At 45.9% G+C, this 23,105-nt stretch overlaps 1 protein-coding gene across 1 annotated transcript in view; it reads right to left on the reverse strand.

Annotated features, from left to right (window-relative positions):
- Window positions 1-23,105, reverse strand: part of DOCK2 (dedicator of cytokinesis 2) — a 473,020-nt gene that overhangs the window by 319,911 nt on the left and 130,004 nt on the right. The window contains exon 25 of the mRNA XM_055421792.2: window positions 22,911-23,017. Coding sequence (XP_055277767.2) covers window positions 22,911-23,017 — 107 coding nt within the window. The remainder of the gene's footprint in view (window positions 1-22,910; window positions 23,018-23,105) is intronic.

The following is a 23,105-nucleotide window of genomic DNA, read 5'->3' on the forward strand; positions in this document are numbered from 1 at the left end:
GTGTGCTTCGAGAATGCTCCCACTTCCCAGGACCAAGCAGGAAACAGGAACAGTGAGGGCTCCCCAGTGTCGCCCCCGAGGTGGGTGAAACAGGAAGAAAGGAGTGACTGATCAGATTTAGGCATGGGAATTGAAACCGTATAAGAAGCGCGGCCACAAGGAAGGAGCCTGGAGGCCAGAGTTGGTCTCTCTCTGGGAACAAGAGCAAGAAAACCATCTCTCCTGCTCCACTCCACAAACCCCAGGGTCCATCTCTTGATGTACATATGGCCAAGATTTCCTGATGAACAAGGAAGAGGGAACAACACATCTCACGCTCAGAGAATTATTTTATCCTTCTCCTGCTGAACCACTTTGCTGTTCGCAGACTGGTCCCACCACCTATCAAGATTTATAACTCACTACAGTCCTCCGAAACAGCACAGATTTTCCTGAGAGATATCTGGGACCTGCTTTCTCGGCACGGGCCTCCGGAAGACAGCAGAGTGCTATAGTAAACCTCTTGCTACCTGGACTGTAATTGATTTTTAAACCTGCAGCTGCAATCAGAGGAAAGCCCAGAATACCGATAAACCAAACCAAAGAAAACCAAACCTCCCACTGCACCCTTAGGTTCTGGCAAATCATGGACACGGGCAGGGGCAAGCCTGGCAAAAAGCAATTTTTTTAGACCAATAGAAATATTTGCATGGAGAGAAAAATTCAACTGAGTAATTGGATTACTCCCTCATTCTCCAGGGGTTCAGAAGACTGGTAAGGCCCCAGGTCCCTCTAGCCAGGAAACACAGAGCCAGTTCAGATAAACCTCTCAATGTCAGGCCATGGATTCACATGACCTGTGTGGGCAATACACCACCCAGAATACATCTGAACACAAGGAGTCCATCCGTGTCATTCATGTCAAGGTGACACCAGGACCCTCAAAACCCCAGGATAACTAAATGCTTTCTAAGCAGTGAATCGTACTTGAAGTTGCCGCCTCTTTTCCCATGTTGTTCTATCAGTACAGACTCGCCCACTATCAGAGATGGACAGGATATCAGAGATTCAACTCTCTAATGACACACGTGAGAAATGGAGCCTGGAGAGGTTAAGTGCTTTGTCCAAGGTCATGTCGGTCATTAGCAGCTTTCCTGGATTAGAGTTTAAATCTTCCAACTCGCAGTACAGTGCTTCCTCCAATAAACTATGTTACTTACCTTCCTTAAGTTAAGGTTCCTTCACCCTTTGAACACTTACTGAGCACCTGCTAGGTGCCAATTATTTGGAATAGAGAAAACACTCTTTACCTGAGCTCCAAAAGGCTGTACTAAGCAAATACAAGGAAAATCTGAGAAGTATCAGAAGGAGGAGAGTCTCTCAGATCCAGATTATGTGGATTCTCATTGCATTTGTTTGATTTGTGATAAGCTAAATGTGAACTAGGAAGAAACCTCCTATGTGGCCAGAAGCTTGCCAGTGTACCAGGCCCAAAGGTACTCTGTGAATGAATGTGTCTGACTCTTTGTGACCCCATGGACTATACAGTCCATGGAATTATCCAGGCTAGAATACCTTCTCCAGAGGATCTTCCCAACCAAGGGATCAAACCCAGGTCGCCCACATTGCAGGCGGATTCTTTACCAACTGAGTTATCAAGGAAGCCAAGTTCAGTTCAGTTCAGTTCAGTCACTCAGTCGTGTCTGACTCTTTGCAACCCCATGAATCACAGCACGCCAGGCCTTTCTGTCCATCACCAACTCCCAGAGTTCACTCAAACTCATGTCCATCGAGTTGGTGATGTCATCCATCCATCTCATTCTCTGTCGTCCCCGTCTCCTCCTGCCCCCAATCCCTCCCAGCATCAGAGTCTTTTCCAGTGAGTCAACTCGTCACATGAGATGGCCAAAGTACTGGAGTTTCAGTTTTAGCATCAGTCCTTCCAATGAACACCCAGGATTGATCTCCTCTAGAATAGACTGGTTGGATCTCCTTGCAGTCCAAGGGACTCTCAAGAGTCTTCTCCAGCACCACAGTTCAAAAGCATCAATTCTTCGGCGATCAGCTTTCTTCACAGTCCAACTCTCACATCCATACATGACCACGGGAAAAACCATAGCCTTGACTAGATGGACCTTTGTTGGCAAAATAATGTCTCTGCTTTTTAATATACTATCTAGGTTGGTCATAACTTTCCTTCCAAGGAGTAAGTGTCTTTTAATTTCCTGGCTGCAATCAGCATCTGCAGTGATTTTGGAGCCCAAAAAAGTAAAGTCTGACACTGTTTCCCCATCTATTTCCCATGAAGTGATGGGACCAGATGCCATGATCTTTGTTTTCTGAATGTTGAACTTCAAGCCAACCTTTTCACTCTCCTCTTTCACTTTCATCAAGAGGCTTTTGAGTTCCTCTTCACTTTCTGCCATCAGGGTGGTGTCATCGGCATATCTGAGGTTATTGATATTTCTCCTGACAATCTTGATTCCAGCTTGTGCTTCTTCCAGCCCAGCGTTCCTCATGATGTACTCTGCATATAAGTTAAATAAGCAGGGTGACAATATACAGCCTTGACGCACTCCTTTTCCTATTTGGAACCAGTCTGTTGTTCCATGTCCAGTTCTAACTGTAGCTTCCTGACCTGCATACAGGTTTCTCAGGTCAGGTGGTCTGGTATTCCCATCTCTTTCAGAATGTTCCACAGTTTATTGTGATCCACATAGTCAAAAGCTTTGGCATAGTCAATGAAGCAGAAATATGCTGTGTTTTTTTTAATTCTCTTGCTTTCTCCATGATCCAGCGGATATTGGCAATTTGATCTCTGGTGCCTCTGCCTTATCTAAAACTTGCTTGAACATCTGGAAGTTCACAGTTCACATATTGCTGAAGCCTGCCTTGGAGAAATTTGAGCATGACTTTACTAGCATGTGAGATGAGTGCAATTGTGCGGTAGTTTGAGCATTCTTTGGCATTGCCTTTCTTTGGGATTGGAATGCAAACTGACCTTTTCCAGTCCTGTGGCCACTGCTGAGTTTTCCAAATTTGCTGGCATATTGAGTGCAGCACTTTCACAGCATCATCTTTCAGGATTTGAAATAGCTCCACTGGAATTCCATCACCTCCACTAGCTTTGTTCGTAGTGATGCTCTCTAAGGCCCACTTGACTTCACATTCCAAGATGTCTGGCTCCAGGTGAGTGATCACGCCATCGTGATTATCTTGGTTCCGAAGATCTTTTTTGTACAGTTCTTCTGTGTATTCTTGCCACCTCTTCTTAATATCTTCTTCTTCTGTTAGGTCCATACCATTTCTGTCCTTTATCGAGCCTATCTTTGCGTGAAATATTAAGGTACTATGAAATGAAGTGAAGTGAAAGTCGCTCAGTCGTGTCCAACTCTTTGCAAGCCCGTGGACTACAGAGTCCATGGAATTCTCCAGGCCAGAATACTGGAGTGGGTAGCCTTTCCCTTCTCCAGCGGATCTTCCCAACCCATGGATCAAACCCAGGTCTCCGACATTGCAGGCAGATTCTTTACCAGCTAAGCCACAACATAAGACCAAATTCCATTATAGTAAAGGTACTATACTGGGTGACAAATTCTTTTACCTCATCATCATGAGAGGAGGAGTTCAAACTTTTCCATCTGTTTGGGACAGCCAGCAAAGATTTACTAGAGGAAGATGTGTTAGAATGACCCAACATACATTAAAATATATATTATATTTTATATATATATAGCTTCCCTCGTGGCCTGCTGGTTAAGAGTCTGCCTTGCAATGCAGAAGACACTGGTCCCATCCCTGATCTGGGAAGATTCCACATGCTGCAGAGCACTAAATCCATGTGCCACAGCCACTGACCCCCTACTGTACAGTCTGCCAGCCACAACTACTGAGCCTGAGCACCCAGAGCCCATGTTTAGCAACATGAAAAGCCCCTGCAATGAGAAGCCCAGGCACTGCAACTAGAGAGTAGCTCCTGCTCGCCGCAACTGGATAAAGCCCTATGTGCAGCAACGAAGACCCAGCATAGCCAAATAAATATATAAATCTTTTCAAAATGTAAAATAAAAAATACACTGTTATTATTTATAGGGTGGTGGGTAATGATGCTTAAAATTTAAAAACCTAATCAGGGCTGACTCTGTCCCTGGTGGGTAACAGAACCAGTTGCAACCAGAGTAGAGTGGCAACTGTCAGGACAAAAAGGGCTGCTCAAGCTGGATGGGAAAAAATCAGAAAAATAATGGTAACAGCGCTCACCTTAGCACAGTGCACCTACATCTTAGATGACCCAGAAAGAAAATTGGCTGTAGCTCTCTCTGGGAGGGAAAACGACATGGGATGACTTCCTACAGCCCGCACACTCTCTGCAGGGCCTCTAGCCCATCACCACTCCTACCACACATCCTGCAGCCCCAGCACATGGCATAGGAAAGCCTGGCTGAAAATCAGTTAGTGCCTGAAGCAGGCTTACAAAGAGGGAAAGGGGCAAGGCGGGCTTCCTCCAGGATGGAGTTGAAGAGAGCAGATTTAAAGAAGACGCTGCCTGGGAAGATGGAGCAGTGGGGTGGGAGACAGGGACAGAGAGACGGAGATACAGACAGGGAGACGTTAGACCTGCACAGACGTTAGAGCCTGTGGGCAGCAGGGTGGGAACAGGGTGGCCCGAACCACCACCTCATCATTTTGTGATACCTCCAGATGGGGCCTCAGGAAGTTATCCCCATGGCCAGCTCACAGGGCTTTGTTTCGGAAGGACAGGGATATTGAGAGCCAGCAAAGATAAAGTCCCTCAATCATGGGTACAGGCAATGAAAAGGAATTCATCCCCTTGATGCCTCCATAAGGCACCAACATGTGTCCTTAAACCAGAAAGAAAAATGACCCAGCCACGCTAGAGTCACACTTTCAGTGATACGGTTGGCGTGTGGGCAACTAACTGACCTTGAAAGAACCACTTAACCTTCCAGGGCCCTTTCCCCCATCCTCTGCAAAACAGATGGTATGAGAGGCAGATCACTTTGTTTGTGTGCTTGTGTGTGTGTCTGAGTGTGTTTACTGCATTTTTAATATTTTAAAACTAGGCTTTATTTTCAGAACAGTTTTAAGTTCATAGCAAAGCTGAACAGAGAGCACAGGTTCTGTGTACGCCCTGCCCAATCCGTGAAACAACAGCCTCCCCCCTACATACTATCAGCATCCCTAGTCAGAGCCAGGTTAAATTTCCAGAGATTTCTTCAGACCTAAAATCTTTTTTTTAAGTCAAATAGTCTTGGTTAGAGACAGAGAGGAGGCAGGAGAGGGAGAGAGAGGGAGTGGGGCTGGGGAAGGAGGTCAGCGGGGAGGAAGAGGGCTGGGGCCTGTGAGAGCGTCTACCACTCTTAGGAAGGGGAGGGAGAGAGCAGCTAGTTTGGTAGATGCAGCAGCGAGTTGGCCAGCTTGCTGTACATGCAAGCGTGAGCCCTCTGCAGAGGCTCTCTGAATTGCTGCATTGGACCATCTCTGGCAGCTGGCTGTTAGCACCCATTCTAGCTCAGACATTTGATCCACCCAGTGGTGCTAAGCTCTTTAATGTACATGTGTTTATATAATCCTTCAGGTAAATCACAAAATAACCCCACCGGCCATGTAGAGCAAGTGTTTATCAGTCTCATTTATGTTAAAGAGAGCTGAGGTATCAGGAGCTGCCCCCAAAGTCTGACAAGAGTCTCCTTCTGGACTTTTGTGCTTACATTTGGGAGGACTGAGTAAAGAGACAAGTGTGCAGTGCGAGCACAGCCCCGAGCTTCACCACCATCCCTGTGGCTCAAAAGCCTGAAGCACAGCCGACAAACGCGTTTGACACAAGTGTACTATCAGTCACTACCCTGAATGCTGCGACACACAGACAGTTAAGTATAGAGTGGACCTCAATAACCTCAGATATGCAGACGACACCACCCTTACGGCAGAAAGCGAAGAGGAACTGAGAGCCTCTTGATGAAAGTCAAAGAGGACAGTGAAAAAGCTGGCTAAAAACTCAACATTCAAAAAATGACGATCATGGCATCTGGTCCCATCACTTCATGGCAGATAGATGGGGAAGCAATGACAGACTTTATTTTCTTGAGCTGCAAAATCATTGCAGATGGTGACTGCAGCCATGAAATTAAAAGACGCTTGCTCCTTGGAAGAAAAGTCATGATCAACCTAGACAGCATATTAAAAAGCAGAGATATTATTTTGCCAACAAAGGTCCATCTAGTCAAAGCTACGGTTTTTCCAGTAGTCATGTATGGATGTGAGAGCTGCACCATTAAAAAAGCTGAGCACCGAAGAATTGATGTTTTTAAACTGTGGTGTTGGAGAAGACTCTTGAGAGTCCTTTGGACTGCAAGGAGATCCAACCAGTTCATCCTAAAGGAAACCAGTCCTGAATATTCATTGGAAGGACTGATGCTGAAGCCGAAGCTCCAATACTTCGGCCATCTGATGCAAAGAGCTGACTCATTGGAAAAGATCCTAATGCTGGGAAAGACTGAAGGCAAGAGGAGAAGGGGATGACAGAGGATAAGATGGTTGGATGGCATCACCGACTTGATGGACATGAATTTGAGCAAGCTCTGGAATTTGGTGATGGACAGGGAAGCCTGGCATGCTACAGTCCATGTGTTTCAGAGTCTGACATGACTGAGCAACTGAACTGAACTGAACCAGGAGACAATAACAGCACCTATAAGATGGGGGAAGAGAAGGCTCTGTGAAGAGCATGACATACCGTTCTCAGCACATGTAGGTCCACAAATCTCCCAGTGAAAAGGACCTGATGTAGCCTCTACTCCAAGCTTCTCATTTGAAAGACAAGGAAAATAAAATTCAGAGATTCATTCACTTCTAAGTCAGAGTAGATAGAAAACCGCAGAGCAGAGAATTCAGGTCTCCTGAGTTCCAGTTCCGTATTCCACTGTGCTGCTGTTAGATGATTAAGAATACTGGTAATAATAGTAAGGGTTACTGATGGCAATGAAACTCCATTTATGAGTCCTCACTCAATGTCAGACCCTTCCCAGCCTCCCCCAGGCATTATCTCATGTAATCCTCACAGTAAACCAATGAGATAAATGACCTAGGTTGTTCCCATTTGACAGATGAGGAATTGGATGCTCTAGATATGAAGTGTCTTGGTCAAGGCAGCAAAATCAGGACTTGATCCAAGACTTTGTTTTGAACAACTGCCCTGGACTGTGTCTACTTCAGAAATGAGATGTCTCTCCTCGAATACTTTTACCCTCTTTAGCTAAAGCCATAATTAGAGCCTCATTTGTCTTTGGATGATTGGTTTCCCTCTTTACTCTGGTGTCTGTCTCCTCTAGGGCAGTCGCTCCAGCCTGGAGGGTGCCATGCTCAGCAAATCCACTTTGGCTGCCGAGGCTAATGAGGGATCTCAGTGTGGTTGCACTTAAGTGCCTGGTATTAAGGAGAAGGTCCAGGCACAGACACACCCCCTACCACCCAGGATGATAGTGGAGCTGTGAAAACATGGCATTCCCAAGTAGGAACATGCTAGTGCAGCTCTTTAAGAGAGGACAGCATGGCCTGCATTGCACTGACTCTACCACTCAAGGAGGAAGAAAACTCCTGTGTGTGAGTTTGTGTGTGTGTGTGTGTCTCTGTAAGAGGAGGAAGAAGGCAGAGTCAAAATCCTAGGCAAGCACTAAGAAAGCTGGGTTCATGAACAGTGAAGACATAACGAGCACAAGGGCATCCATCTGTTTACCATGACAATGAATTCCAATACTTTTGTCTAGCACAAAATTAAATGAACTCAAATGTACCTAAATAGGAAAACAGTGAAGTCAGTTATAGCCCATCTATACAACAGAGTGCAAAGTCCTTAAAAATGGCATGGGAAAATGTTCCTAATTATCCTCCGTGAAAGAAGGAGGTTAAAAACCTGCTAAAACATTACCCCAGTTATATATAATACATGATACAAAAGACAGGAAGACTAACAACAGTTACCTCCAAATCATGAGTTCATATGGGTTTTTAAATGTTGTTAAAAAGCACACAATATTATGTAAACCCGGGGCAAATTCATATCAATGTATGGCAAAACCAACCAATATAATATTGTAAAATTAAAAAAAAAAAAGCACACAATATTTTGATGATATTAATTTATATAAACAATAAATGTCATTTTTCCTGCACTGGTCCAGCATTCCCAGGAGACCTCATAACTGGAGCTTATGGTGTGATCCGAGGCCCTCATTAGCAAGGGAATATGTCAGGCAGGGATGAACCTGGGGTTCTCTTAAAGCTTGAAAGGCTGTGGTCTGCAATGAGCTGGTGCTCCAGCCCTGACTATACAAGGTCTCCCCAAAGACTGCTCTCTGGAGACAGCCTGTACCACCCTCGCTAACCCTCACAATTCAGCTGACACCCTACCTCTTCTTGTCCCCAACATTCCGAAAGCACTATTCTCACTGAATTCCAGTAATAGTCATTCTTATGGGATTATTTGTAAATAGCCCTATAAATTTATAAAAGTTTATAAAAACCCTATAAATTATTAAAAACCCTGTAAATCATAAATTTACACCAGACGCTGCTGTGCTGAATCCATATGCAGATTTTACTCAGCCTGAAAAATAACATTTAAAAAATAAATCACCAAGTTTTCCTTTAAAAAACCATTTGGGAGACTTCTCTCAAAAAAAAAAAAAGAGATGAGGTATCACTGAGCCCACATATCGAGCTGCTAACAGTCACTTGGCATTGGTTCCCAGCTGCCCAGTATACCCAATCACATGCACTTCTCCAGTCCCCACCACTCCCTCGTGAGCCCCACTCTGGGCTGAGTGTGGACTGATCATTTCCACATGCATTTCCTTAGTAGTAAAGAAATACTTCTCTGTATACTTCTCTCTCAAAGATGGGGAAAAGAACGACTGAACACATGGCACTGTATTTTAGGGGGAAAAAATGAAAGGAATCATATTTCTTTGTGAAGTAAAGAAAGTTTCACAGGTTTACGAGGCAAATGGAAAATCTGTTATAAAAACTATAACTGATGATGACATGAATTGTGTGTATATATATGTATGTGTATATTAATATAATACATTTGCTTAGGTTCTATAAAATGCCATAATAACTATCACTCTGCACCTTCATTTCTGTTACCTTCATAACCTATGTAGGCTCATGTTTGAAGATCTTTGGGGTAAGTCTTTTCTCTCCCAACTGTAAGCTCCCTGCTGCTGCTGCTGCTGCTAAGTCGCTTCAGTCGTGTCCAACTCTGTCCGACCCCATAGAGGGCAGCCCACCAGGCTCCCCTGTCCTTGGGATTCTCTAGGCAAGAACACTGGAGTGGGCTGCCATTCCCTTCTCTAATACATGCAAGTGAAAAGTGAAAGCGAAGTCACTCAGTCGTGTCCGACTCCTAGCGACCCCATGGACTGAAGCGTACCAGTCTCCTCCGTCCATGGGATTCTCCAGGCAAGAGTACTGGAGTGGGGTGCCATTGCCTTCTCCCTAAGCTCCCTGGTAGGACAGAAAACTTTCTTCCAGATGCCATTTTGCACAGCAGTTTAGATAGTGCATGTTGAAATCAAACAGACCCCATCTGGAATCCTGGCCTTGCCATGCTACTTGGTTTATGACCCTTGGCAAGGTTCTCCACCTCTCTAACCTTCAGTTTCCTCAGCTGTAAAGTAGGGATATTGTTACCTACAGTTTAAGGGGATGTCTTCATAGTAAGGTTAGTTAATGTGTGACAAAGCTTGGCATAGCACCTGGAACAAAATAACGGGTAAATAAACGATGACCATGACACTATTATGTGCTTCTTTCACATTTCCCACAGCACAGTGCTGCTACATTTTTAGGTTTTCAACAAATATTACTTGAACTGAAATAAATCTTCACCTGGTCTTCAACTGTATCATGGTCATAAGGAAACTTTCTCCCATTCTTGGAAGATATGGAGAAAGAAACCAGCAAAATCAAACTTTAACAGGTGAACATAAAAGTCTCCAAACATTCTGAAACCTGCCTCACATTCAAACCACCTCTACCTGTAACTTCACAGTGAAAACGAATAAAAACATCTGGAGTAAACGTACAACTTTTTAAAGATTTATATAAACTCCTTCCTTTCATGTGTTTCTACTTATACAGTCATTGCAAAATTGGAAAATATCCCATGGAACATGAATCGAAAGGTATAAGAACAGTTTGATTTTGCTCTTCTCTAGTTTTAATGAGGGTAATTTTTTTCTTAATTGCAGAAGGGTTGATTTGGATTGTCATTAAAGAAGTGATCTGGGATTCTGGGCCCCACATCCCCGCCCTCAATTAAACTATATTCCGTAATGTCATTAAAAGCTGCTATTCTAAGTATTTGCGGAGGTTCAAGAGGGACTCTTTTCTTTGATTGTATGCCAACATTTTTTTTTTTACTTCAGCAAAAAAAAAAAAGAGAAAGAGAGAGAACAGTTTAATAAATCTCTCTTGGATTTGTTCTGCAGCTTATTAGATCACTGTCTTCTCTGATTCTGGATCTGAAGGTTTCTTTCTGGGACTTAATTCTGCTATCAGTCACACTGAAAAGGAAAGAGGTGTGAGCAGCAGCCCCTTCTCAGATCTCAAATGCAGAAGAGACACTCTGGAACTGGGCGCAGCTTTGCAACACTGTAGGTGCGCGGGGCAAGCCCCTACTTGGAGATCTTTGATGCCTCCGAATGCTTGGAGGAGAAAAATCTTAGATCCTCAGAACTCAACGGCTCTTTCTTGAAAAAAATAAATTGGCTCCATAAATAAATTCTTTTACTGTTTTCAGGATTCCATGCCTTGCTGTGGGATCTTGAGGGCATTATGCCATTTTCCTGCATCTGTTTAACCTTCTATAAAATATCCTCATTCCTCACTTCCAGCTCAAGCAGAACATTTAGAAGTTTTAGGAGCAATATATGGGAGAAGGTGTCTTTAGGCACTAAATGGTATTAGAAAGATTCAGCAGTATGGTCTCTGTCACTCAGGGAATGATTTTTTAAATCATAGAGTTTCATGTTGGCAGAGCTCTGAAAAGTCTTGCACAATCTCATGATTTTTAGGTGTTCCACAGAAGCTCAGTGAGCTGTCGAAGATCACACAGCTGTGCTGTAGATGAGATAATGTCCGTCTGTGTTTGTTGCAGTGCCCAGTGTATGTGAGCGCTCACTAAAGCTCACCTACAGCCGCCACTGCTGACATTCTTGTTGCTGCTGTTATTCAGGTCTCCTCACTCTCAGTTCCATGCTCTTTCTATCAGATACCTACAGAAACTAACAGAAGTTTGCCCCATGGGCCCAAGAAATTTCTTACTGTAAGAAAAGTGATTAGGCTTCCCTGGTGGCTCAGTGGTAAAGAATCCACCTGCCAATGGGGAAGACATAGGTTCGATTACTGATCCAGGAAGATCCCACATACCACGGAATAACTAAGCCCATATGCCACAACTACTGAGCTTGTGCCGTGGAGCACAGAAGCTGCAACTACTGAAAGCCTGTGCACTGGAGGGTCTGCGCTCCACAACAGGAGCCGTCACAATGAGCAGTCCACTTGCCACAGCTCGAGAAAAAGCCAACCGGAAAGGAGATCCAGCACGGCCCAAAGAAACAAATGAAAAGAAAAGCGACACTTTCGAGAAACCACCTCATTGTTTCAAAACTGAGAAGGTCCAAACCTGGATTATGTCTGGGTACATAGTTTGGAAAAGACCCTGATGCTGGGAGAGATTGGAGGCAGGAGGAGAAGGGGATGACAGAGGATGAGATGGTTGGATGGCATCACCGACTCAATGAGCATGAGTTTGAGGAAGCTCTGGGTGTTGGGGATGGACAGGGAAGCCTGGCGTGCTGCAGTCCATGGGGTCACAAAGAGTTGGAGATGACTGGGCGACTGAACTGAACTGACATAGCTCCTCAGATGCCTAATCTGGGGACTGCTTCCCTGGTGGCTCAGATGGCAAAGAATCTGCCTGCAATGCTGGAGACATGGGTTCGATCCCTGGCTTGGGAAGACTCCCTGGAGAAGGGAATGGCTATCCACTCTAGTATTCTTGCCTGGAGAATTTCATGGACTGAGGAGCCTGGTGGGCTCATGGGGAGACCCATGGGGTCTCAAAGAGTCAGACACAACTGAGGGACTAATACTTTCACTTTAGGAAGGAGCTGCTGCTGCTGCTGCTAAGTCACTTCAGTCGTGTCCGACTCTGTGTGACCCCATAGACAGAAGCCCACCAGGCTCCGCCGTCCCTGGGATTCTCCAGGCAAGAACACTGGAGTGGGTTGCCATTTCCTTCTCCAATGTGTGAAAGTGAAAAGTGAAAATGAAGTGGCTCAGTCGTGTCCGACCCTTAGCAACCCCACCGACTGCAGCCTACCAGGCTCCTCCACCCATGGGATTTTCCAGGCAAGAGTACTGGAGTGGCTTGCCATTGCCTTCCGGTTACCCCTTTTTCCTGACCCTTCTGATGCTTCCATACTTAAGTAGTACTAGCACAGAGAAACTGCACACTGTGGACCAGGGATTGAATTCAGGCTTCAGCAGCCCTGCCCTCAAGTCCCCATGGAAAAGCAATGCCTTGGAAATGCAAAATCATGTTGATATGGAGAAAGAAAAGACTGCCCAAGACATGAAACTAGGAACACTATGTGGCCAAATGGCAAAAAAGACAAAATCAGACTTCTACCTCACACCATATATAAAACATAAGCTCTCTAGATTGATTAAGGACTTGTGTATCCAAAATAAAACTGACATTCTTAGAAAAATTACAAATGAAAATCTTTCAGACTGGGGTTGAGAAGTATTTCTTATAGATGACACAAAAAGATTTGACTATTAAAATGATGGATAAATTGATATTAAGAGTAAGAAATGAAAAAAATGTTAAGTGAAAAGACAAGCTGCAAGCAGGGAGAAGTTTCTCATAATACATAAAATCGGCAAAACATGAGTATGAAGAATATATAGGCTATCCTGCAAGTCAATAAGAAAAAAACAACAACCACCCCCCAAAAATGGACAAAAGACATAACAGACATAGCATAGATACGAAACACTAAAGGCAAAGAAACATAAGGAAAGATTTTCAGCATCATTGGTGATCAAGAAACTGCAAACCAAAACAGGGATGACATTATTTTATATCCATTTTATTGGTAGATTTTTTAATTGGGACTATATCAAGTGTTGAAGAGAATTCAGATCCACATAATAATCTCTCATGCATTATTAGTGGGAGAGTGAATTAATGGAAAACAGTTTAGCAGTATCTCCTGAAGTTGGATATTCAGATTTCCTATGACCAAGCTGGAGAAGGAAATGGCAACCCACTCCAGTATTCTTGCCTGGAGAATCCCATGGACAAAGGAGCCTGGTGGCCTCAGTCCATAGGATCGCAATGAGTCGGACATGACTGAGCAGCTAATACACATGACCAAGCAAATCTACTAGTAGTTATGTGCCTCAAAGAGACTCTTGACATTTACAAAAAATGTACAAAAATGTTCTTAGTAGAAATGCTTCCAATTTTAAAAAGTCAAAACAACCCAGGTGCCTAAAACTGAAGATCTTAAAGGGATCAATGGAATTACTAGTTAGTGTATCTAAGGCTGGGAGTAGGGAATGGGCATGGGTCTTAGAAGGCATGCCAGGCAGGACTGGCGAAGGAAAGAATCGTGGAAAGGCATGTACGGTGCCAGGAAAGATGAGGAGTCAGTCAGGAGGTGAGAGCATGCCCCTGGAGGAAGAGGGCTTATTCCATGCTGCCCTCCCTTCACGACAGTTATACGGTGCCCAGCCGACGTGGGCATGCCACGTCCCAGGCAGCATGCCTGTACCACATGTCACTGAAGGAAAGCTGTGCTTTCAAAACCTGCAGGGACATAGCGACCACTGGCATCAGAGGTCCCATCTCCTGCTCAAGCAAAGGTCCCTACGCACAGCCATCAGAGAGATGCCCAGCCTTTGGACCAGGGGCAGGGAGTGAAGAAGAAAAAAAAAATCTCTCAGGAGGAGCAAGGAGGCACTTATTTCTAACATGGAAAATGAAGCATTTTCAACAAGAAAATGAACACATCTTCTCCTGTTTATTCACTATAAGAACAAAGCATGGTATAGTGGAAAGAAAATGAGCTTTGATATTCAAATGATTTGTGCCCCAAATCCAGCTCTACCACTGCTGCCCATGAGTAGCAGAGAAAGACAGTAATCAAAGACTCTACGTGCTTCCCTTCACTTCCAGATTCCTTCACAGCTGGGCTGGGAACATAGGATGGGTTCTGGACAATGGACTGTGGGTGGAATCTTGGGGTGTCATCTTCAGGTTGAGGTTCTTGAGAGTGGCTGTGCTTTCTCCCTCCTCCTCCTCCCTGTTGCAGACAGGTCAGGGTTACCACTGGCATAGCTTCACAAGGGACAGAAGGGGTATGACCTTCATGACCCTTATCAGACTTTGCATAAGAGAGAAATAAACCACTGATATTTAGAGACTGATTTGTTACTCCAGAATCACATAGCCCAGTATAGTAATATGCTAATACGTCATACCCTTGGTCTCACTGGGATAAAATTATTTGACTCTCTAGGCCTTGGTTTGCCCACTATAAGATGGGGATAATTGTACCTATGTAACCCGGACATTATAAGTATTTAATATATGTTTATGTCCTATATGGGTTTCCTGGGTGGTACTGGAGGTAAAGAACCTGCCTGCCAATGCAGGAGACATAAGAGATACGGATTTGATCCCTGGGTTGGGAAGATTCCCTGGAGAAGGGAATGGCAACCCACTCCAGAATTCTTGCCTGGAAAATCCCATGGACAGAGGAGCTGAGCAGGCTACAGTCCATGGGGTAACAAATATATGTCTTATATAGCAAATTATATATCAGTTCAGCCACTCAGTCGTGTCCGACTCTTTGACCCTCATGGACTACAGCACGCCAGGCTTCTCTGTCCATCAGCAACTCCTGGAGCTTACTCAAATTCAAGTCCATTGAATTGGTGATGCCATCCAACCATTTCATCCTCTGTCATTCCCTTCTCCTCCTGCCTTCAATCTTTCCCAGCATCAGGGTCTTTTCCAAGGAGTCAGTTCTTTGTATCAGGTGGTCAAAGTATTGCAGCTTCAGCATCACTCCTTCCACTGAATATTCAGGACTGATTTCCTTTAGGATTGACTGGTCACCACCTGCAGTGATTCTGGAGCCCCAAAAATAAAGTCTCTCACTGTTTTCATTGCTTCCCCATCTATTTCCCATGAAGTGATGGGACCAGATGCCATGATCTTAGTTTTCTGAATATTGAGCTTTAAGCCAACTTTTTCACTCTCCTCTTTCACTTTCATCAAGAGGCTCTTTAGTTCTTCTTCACGTTCTGCCATAAGGGTGGTGTCACCTGCATATCTGAGGTTATTGATATTTCTCCCGGCAATCTTGATTTCAGCTTGATGAAGATCCAGTCTGGCATTTCACATGTACTCGGCATGTAAGTTAAATAAGCAGGGTGACAATATGCAACCTTGATGTACTCCTTTCCCTATTTGGAACCAGTCTGTTGTTCCATGTCCCATTCAAACTGTTGCTTCTTGACCTGCATACAGATTTCTCAGGAGGCAGTTCAGGTGGTCTTGAAGGTCATCTCTTGAAGAATTTTCCAGTTTGCTGTGATCCACACAGTCAAAGGCTGTAGACAATAAAGCAGAAGTAGATGTTTTTCTGGAACTCTCTTTTTTTCTATGATCCAACAGATGTTGACAATTTGATCTCTGGTACCTCTGCCTTTTCCAAATCCAGCTTGAACATCTTAAAGTTCACAGTTCACATACTGTTGAAGCCTGGCTTGGAGAATTTTGAGCATGACTTTACTAGCGTGTGAGATGAATGCAATTGTGCGGTAGTTTGAGCATTCTTTGGCATTGCCTTTCTTTGGGATTGGAATGAAAACTGACCTTTTCTGGTCCTGTGTCCACTGCTGAGTCTTCCAAATTTGCTGATATATTGAGTGCAGCACTTTCACAGCATCATCTTTTAGGATTTGAAATAGCTCAGCTGGAATTCCATCCCCTTCACTAGCTTTGTTCGTAGTGATGCTTATAAGGCCCACTTGACTTTGCATTCCAGGATGTCTAGCTCTAGAATGATCATATGTTTCTCCCTTTAGGATGCTGCTGATGTCATTGTTATTCTTCTGCTTATTTCTGTCACGCAGTGGATACAATAGATGTCTTTATTAAATAAGCAGCAACTGTGTCAGGCACTCTGCTAGTTGTTTAACATGCATTATCCTAATTCATAGCTAACGAAATGAAAGCTCAAAGAAGTTATTTGTTCAAGGAACAAAGCTAGTAAGTGATCAAGCCAGTATCACAAACAAGGATTTCCCAAAGTTTTTTAGGAAAGCAAGTTTTCCTAAAGATTTTCAAAAGTTGCTATTCTAACGTCCATATTCCTACTCACATTTTTCAGATGCGGCACCCGGAGGCTCGGAGATGTTACAAAGCTCACCAAGCAGAGCGATGACTGTTAGAGCGAGAGGACTTCTCTCCGCCCCAGCCCAGTGCTGCAGTGACGTGATAATCAGAGAAAATATCCACCCTCTCAGCGCTCTGGACACGGGTCCGCCCGTCCCGCCACAGAGACCCGCTGTGAACGGGGGTCCCGGCAGCTCCAGGTACTGTGGGCCGCAGATAAACAGAGCGGATAAGAAGGAAACCATATCTTCATAAAAGAAAAATGGGATGCTTGAGTTCAGAGAACAATTTCTCAATAAAGTTCCCAAAGAAAACCCCACCCGCTGAAAGCAGACGCTGGCAGAGCTTCCAGGCCTCTGTCAGAGCCGTCTCCGTCTCCCGTCGGTCTCTCTCTCCGTCTCCCTGTCTCTCCTCTGTCAGAGCCGTCTCCGTCTCCCGTCGGTCTCTCTCTCCGTCTCCCTGTCTCTCCTCTGTCAGAGCCGTCTCCGTCTCCCGTCGGTCTCTCTCTCCGTCTCCCTGTCTCTCCTCTGTCAGAGCCGTCTCCGTCTCCCGTCGGTCTCTCTCCCTGTCTCTCCTCTGTCAGAGCCGTCTCCGTCTCCCGTCGGTCTCTCTCTCCGTCTCCCTGTCTCTCCTCTGTCAGAGCCGTCTCCGTCTCCCGTCGGTCTCTCTCCCTCTCTCCCTGTCTCTCCTCTGTCAGAGCCGTCTCCGTCTCCCGTCGGTCTCTCTCTCCGTCTCCCTGTCTCTCCTCTGTCAGAGCCGTCTCCGTCTCCCGTCGGTCTCTCTCTCCGTCTCCCTGTCTCTCCTCTGTCAGAGCCGTCTCCGTCTCCCGTCGGTCTCTCTCCCTCTCTCCCTGTCTCTCCTCTGTCAGAGCCGTCTCCGTCTCCCGTCGGTCTCTCTCTCCGTCTCCCTGTCTCTCCTCTGTCAGAGCCGTCTCCGTCTCCCGTCGGTCTCTCTCCCTCTCTCCCTGTCTCTCCTCTGTCAGAGCCGTCTCCGTCTCCCGTCGGTCTCTCTCTCCGTCTCCCTGTCTCTCCTCTGTCAGAGCCGTCTCCGTCTCCCGTCGGTCTCTCTCCCTGTCTCTCCTCTGTCAGAGCCGTCTCCGTCTCCCGTCGGTCTCTCTCTCCGTCTCCCTGTCTCTCCTCTGTCAGAGCCGTCTCCGTCTCCCGTCGGTCTCTCTCCCTCTCTCCCTGTCTCTCCTCTGTCAGAGCCGTCTCCGTCTCCCGTCGGTCTCTCTCTCCGTCTCCCTGTCTCTCCTCTGTCAGAGCCGTCTCCGTCTCCCGTCGGTCTCTCTCTCCGTCTCCCTGTCTCTCCTCTGTCAGAGCCGTCTCCGTCTCCCGTCGGTCTCTCTCCCTCTCTCCCTGTCTCTCCTCTGTCAGAGCCGTCTCCGTCTCCCGTCGGTCTCTCTCTCCGTCTCCCTGTCTCTCCTCTGTCAGAGCCGTCTCCGTCTCCCGTCGGTCTCTCTCCCTCTCTCCCTGTCTCTCCTCTGTCAGAGCCGTCTCCGTCTCCCGTCGGTCTCTCTCTCCGTCTCCCTGTCTCTCCTCTGTCAGAGCCGTCTCCGTCTCCCGTCGGTCTCTCTCTCCGTCTCCCTGTCTCTCCTCTGTCAGAGCCGTCTCCGTCTCCCGTCGGTCTCTCTCCCTCTCTCCCTGTCTCTCCTCTGTCAGAGCCGTCTCCGTCTCCCGTCGGTCTCTCTCTCCGTCTCCCTGTCTCTCCTCTGTCAGAGCCGTCTCCGTCTCCCGTCGGTCTCTCTCCCTGTCTCCCTGCCCCCGCCCCGTCCCTGTTTGCTTTGGAAGTAGAGGAAAGCCAGCAATGTGGATCCCAAAGCAGTTTACACTGAAGCAGATGGCACATCTGATTAGCATCAGACTAAAAAGACACATTACTTAGAGATTAGGTTCTCACAGGGACAAATCTGTTCCAAAGGCACAGAAGGTTTGGTTTTTTCGCAGACTCCCCTCAGAGTTTTCTTGGGGCATACCTATTCATCCTTTCTCCCATCATCACCACCAGGCTAGTCTGGAGACAACAGGAAATTCATCTCCATCAGTTTCCCAGTTTTCCTCTCACTGAATCCTGAAGTCATTCGCACAGGGTGAGCCCCTCCCTGAAAGACCTTGGCTGCTGGTGACCCCCAACGCCCTCACACCCCAGGATAATAGGTCACACTATGCCACCGAGGCTGCACAGCAACCCAGTGAGGCTCACTCTCTGGTTATTCCCACTTTACAGATGAGGAAATTGAGGCTTGAAAGGAGTAAGAAATTTACTCAAGGTCACAGGTCAAGTAAACGTTGAGACAAATGGAGGCTAACTGCCTCCATGAAAGAAGGAAGATTTAAAAAGTGTGTGTGTACACTTGCATGTGCACTTGTTTTAAAATGGCCCCAAGGAGCTTCTCAGGTGGCGCGAGTGGTAACGAATCCGTGTGCCAATGCAGAAGACTCGGATTCAATCCCTGGGTTGGGAAAATCCCCTGGAGAAGGGCACAGAAACCCACTCCAGTATTCTTGCCTGGGAAATCCCGTGGACAGTGGACCGTGGCAGGTTACAGTCCATGGGGTCCTAAAGAGTCAGACACGACTAAGCGACTGAGCACACAAGGAGCAAACCATCATAGAGGACGACTGTCAAGTGTCCCAAACCACGAAACTATACTGAGGCCCACAGCAAGACAGACAACGAGGCAAGAAACCACAAACATCTCACACTGGGTCCATATCACCCGGGCCCTGTACAGAAACACTCTAGGGAAATGAGACAAAAACTGGAAAAACCATTCAAAGCCAGGATAGGAAGTGCATACACACCAAGGCCTTTTTATTCATTAAGTCCTATGTTTCTCAGACCCTACAGAAAAGCATACAGCTTTCAGGGAAACAAGGAAACGTAATTTAGGGTTTCGTGTGACTATCAACTATGAAGGGATGCCCTTATTGCAAAGAATCTGAAGGTTAGAAGTTGGAAAAATGAAAGGAGAGGCAGAAATAATAAGCACAACACCAGTAATAACGGTGCTCACTTAGTATGAGATATTACATTGCTTTGATAAGTATTTTAGATGCACTGTTGGTCTCGTCAGCCTACATAACAATCTTCTAAGATATTGCTATCATTTTTCCCATTTTGCAGATGAGTTTACTGAGGAGCAGAGAGGTTAAGTAAATTGCCCATGGTCATCACCCAGCTAATGAGGGGCTGAACCCAGGAATCCAACCCAAGAACCAGAGCCCTTAACCAGTAAACTTTCTCCCTCTTTTCCATAGGATCCTCCTGAAGAGAAGTCAATAGGATAGTCTGCCAACATTTTGGAAAGTGCTTAAAAACCTCCTGGCTCCTTGTACTGATGTCAATACAAGTGTTCAAGGCTGTGAGTACAAGGCTGATGTCACCGACAACACTCCAGGCAGTTTGCACATCTGGCAGTTAAGTGAGGGCTCAAAGGAAACTTTCTCTGAGGCACAGGACACCTCCCAGGGGGAACAACAGGAGGGATTTCATTCTAGTTCAGACCTGGCCAAGGAATCACACTCACCTTATTCCAAGGCATAAAAAAGACATTCCCCCAAGAGCTACAGACCCCCAGTGAGTGCATGCATATGAAATCAGAGTGTTTTCATTTGGAACCTAAGGACTTAAAGAGGAGCCTGAGCTGAAGTTTCCCTTGGGGTTATTGTTTTCATTTATGCTTAGTTTTTAAATTGAAGGACAGTTGATTTACAATTGACTATACTTACTTGCATTATACCTATATTAGTTTCAGGTGTTCATAAACTGATTCAATTCTAATATTATACATATATCTATATATATTCTTTTTCAGATTATTTTTAAAATAGTTATTATTTATGTGTTTATTTGTTTGGCTGCTCCAGGTCTTAGTTGGGGCACGCAGAATCTTTAGCTGCGGCGTGCAGTCTCTTAGCCGGAGAAGGCAATGGCAACCCATGCCAGTACTCTTGCCTGGAAAATCCCATGGATGGAGGAGCCTGGTGGGCTGCAGTCCATGGGATCACAAAGAGTCAGATACAACTGAGCGACTTCACTTTCACACACTGGAGAAAGAAATGGCAACCCACTCCAGTGTTCTTGCCTAGAGAATCCCAGGGACGGCGGAGCCTGGTGGGCTGCCGTCTATGGGGTCGCATAGAGTCGGACACAACTGAAGTGACTTAGCAGCAGCAGCAGCAGCAGTCTCTTAGCAGTGGCATGTGGGATCTAGTTCCCTGAGCAGGGACTGAACCAGGCCCCGCATTGGGAGTGTAGAGTATTAGCCACTGGACGACCAGGGAAATCCCTTTGTAAGAGGGTTCACTGAGCAAATAAACGGTGGAAGAGGAGTTACCCTTAAGCTATGCATAGGACCACATTGCTTCCATACCTAAACTAAGGATGGATTGATGAATTATACACTGCAGCCTCTTTAAAATGGCTCCCTAATGGGCTCTCCATTCACCTACTTCTAGTCTCTGTATGTATGTAAAGGTGAGAATTTTGCATTTCTTTTGTAACTGTGTACAACCCTGGGGCTGGCCTTCTGTCACTTAGTATTAATCAGAGGGTTTTTACTGACTCAAACTCAGAGGCGCAGCAGGACTGGTGGGCAGCAGCTGTCTGGCCTGTCCTGTGATTACGCTGACCCTGGGGGCATCCATCAGCCCAGGAGATGCAACTCCAGTAAAGGAATTACTCTGACTCCCAGCAGGCTGGAACTGACACCACACGCCCAAACCAGGACTGCGCTAACATTCCATCTGGTCTCAACGCTGAGCGCGGCCCAGACGACAGCAGCCCTGAACAATGAAAAGGAGCCAAGCGGCTCTGCTTCCTGCTGCCTGCGAGGCACCATATGCAGCGAGAGTCGCCCTGGTCACGCCCCTCAGATGGGACTCGATTCGCCTCTGCAGTGACACCACCTGAAATCCAGGAAGGGACTGCCAGGGCAGGAAGGGGCAGGCATATTTCAATGCCTTCAGCATGAGGGCGATTCATTCTGACGTGGAAATCAGAAGGTGAAACCTGAGAAAGGCTCACTTGAAAAAAAAAAAACAAAACAAAACAGTAATACAAGACATACAACAAGTCTTAGCAAGATTAGTTTCCAATCACCTACACAAACCACCTTGCACAAACCATGTCACACATCATCTAAATGGTCAGCAAACTCTAGGCATGAATAAACATCACAAGATCATCTTTCTTCCCATGCCTTTCTCCTACTCTTAATGGGATGGGATTCAGACAGCAATTTTGGATGCACCATGTTAACCAGGCATTCAGTTCAGTTCAATTCAGTCGCTCAGTCATGTCCGACTCTCCGCAACCCCATGAATCACAGCATTAGGGTGAAAAAATCTTTACAATGAAGTGGTTCCTGAACGTTTCTCTGATTACCCAGCAATTTACATAAATATTCAATCCTCACTCTGAATAAATCCCAGATAGGTGATGAGTGATCCTCTGCTTTCTAAGACTCCTTGTTCCTTGCACAGGTTGCTTCTTCTTGTATCACTGACACCAGCATAAACAGAAAGGAATTTCAAACTGGAAAGCCTTGAGCTGAGGGTACAGAAAACAGAACTGACCCTCAAAAGTCATCTTCTTCAATCTCACAAAAAGGAGTGGTGTCAGGAAATCATGAATATTGACATATAAGCCTTATGTACTCATAGCTGGAGGATGTGGGGCCATCCAGCTCATCAGCCTCAAAAACAGGGAGCCCCAAGGCTGGGGTGCTGGTTGGGGACTGATGGCTACCAGAGAGCAGTTTGGGTGAGTTCTGACTGCGACTGCTGCACAAGTCCACTGTCTTTCCCTGTTCTCCAGGAAATACCGTTGTGTGAAGAAAGGCAACGTCCAGAGTAGCTGTGTAACACGCCACTATGAGAGTAATAACACGAGACCAGGGAGACTCTACAGTATATATGTGTTTGCTTGCTTATACAGTGAGTGCCCCTGGAAGCAAACACAGCAGGAGCCCAGAGCCACTGATGTCTCTGTGAAAGGACTGGAAATTTACCCACTTCTTCTCGTGTAGAGTAAAAACCTCACAGCAAAACAGATCCAGACTGGACTTCCTAGTGTTTCAGAGGTTTAGACTCCACGCTTCCAATGCAGGGGCCAGAGGTTTAATCCCTGGATGGGGAACAAAGATCCCACATGCCACATGGCACAGCCAAATTGAAAACAAAAATTATATGAAAATGACTCCAAATCTAGCCTCTTATTAAACCTTCTCAGGAAAAACAAATAGCACAGCCTATGTTTTCTTTAAATTAGTTTCGATTCTGATATTTAAGTTGTCAGCTACCTTCTACTTCCCCCCTTCATTCAGACTAAGGGAGTTCTTAGAGAAGAAACATTTGGTAACTGGGCAGCATGTGATGGGCAAGTGGGGTTTCAGGCACCCCCACCAGCCAAGAGGCTTCACACTCACCTTGCTTTTTAAAGAGATTGCTCTGGACTATCTCATTCATGGACTGGACTTTCTGCTTTTGGAGTTTCACGGGAGGGATGCATGTGTAGAATTCATAGAGGAGTTGGCTAAGGGCAGGAAAAACAGGAGCACGGAGAAGTCATCAAACCAATGCCTGCCACCTCCTGACAGTCCTTCCCCAGCCTGTCGGCTGTG

The sequence above is a fragment of the Moschus berezovskii genome, chromosome 18 (assembly GCF_049115385.1).
Source record: "Moschus berezovskii isolate FMDL1 chromosome 18, NW_MosBer_1.0, whole genome shotgun sequence".
NCBI lineage: Eukaryota > Metazoa > Chordata > Mammalia > Artiodactyla > Moschidae > Moschus > Moschus berezovskii.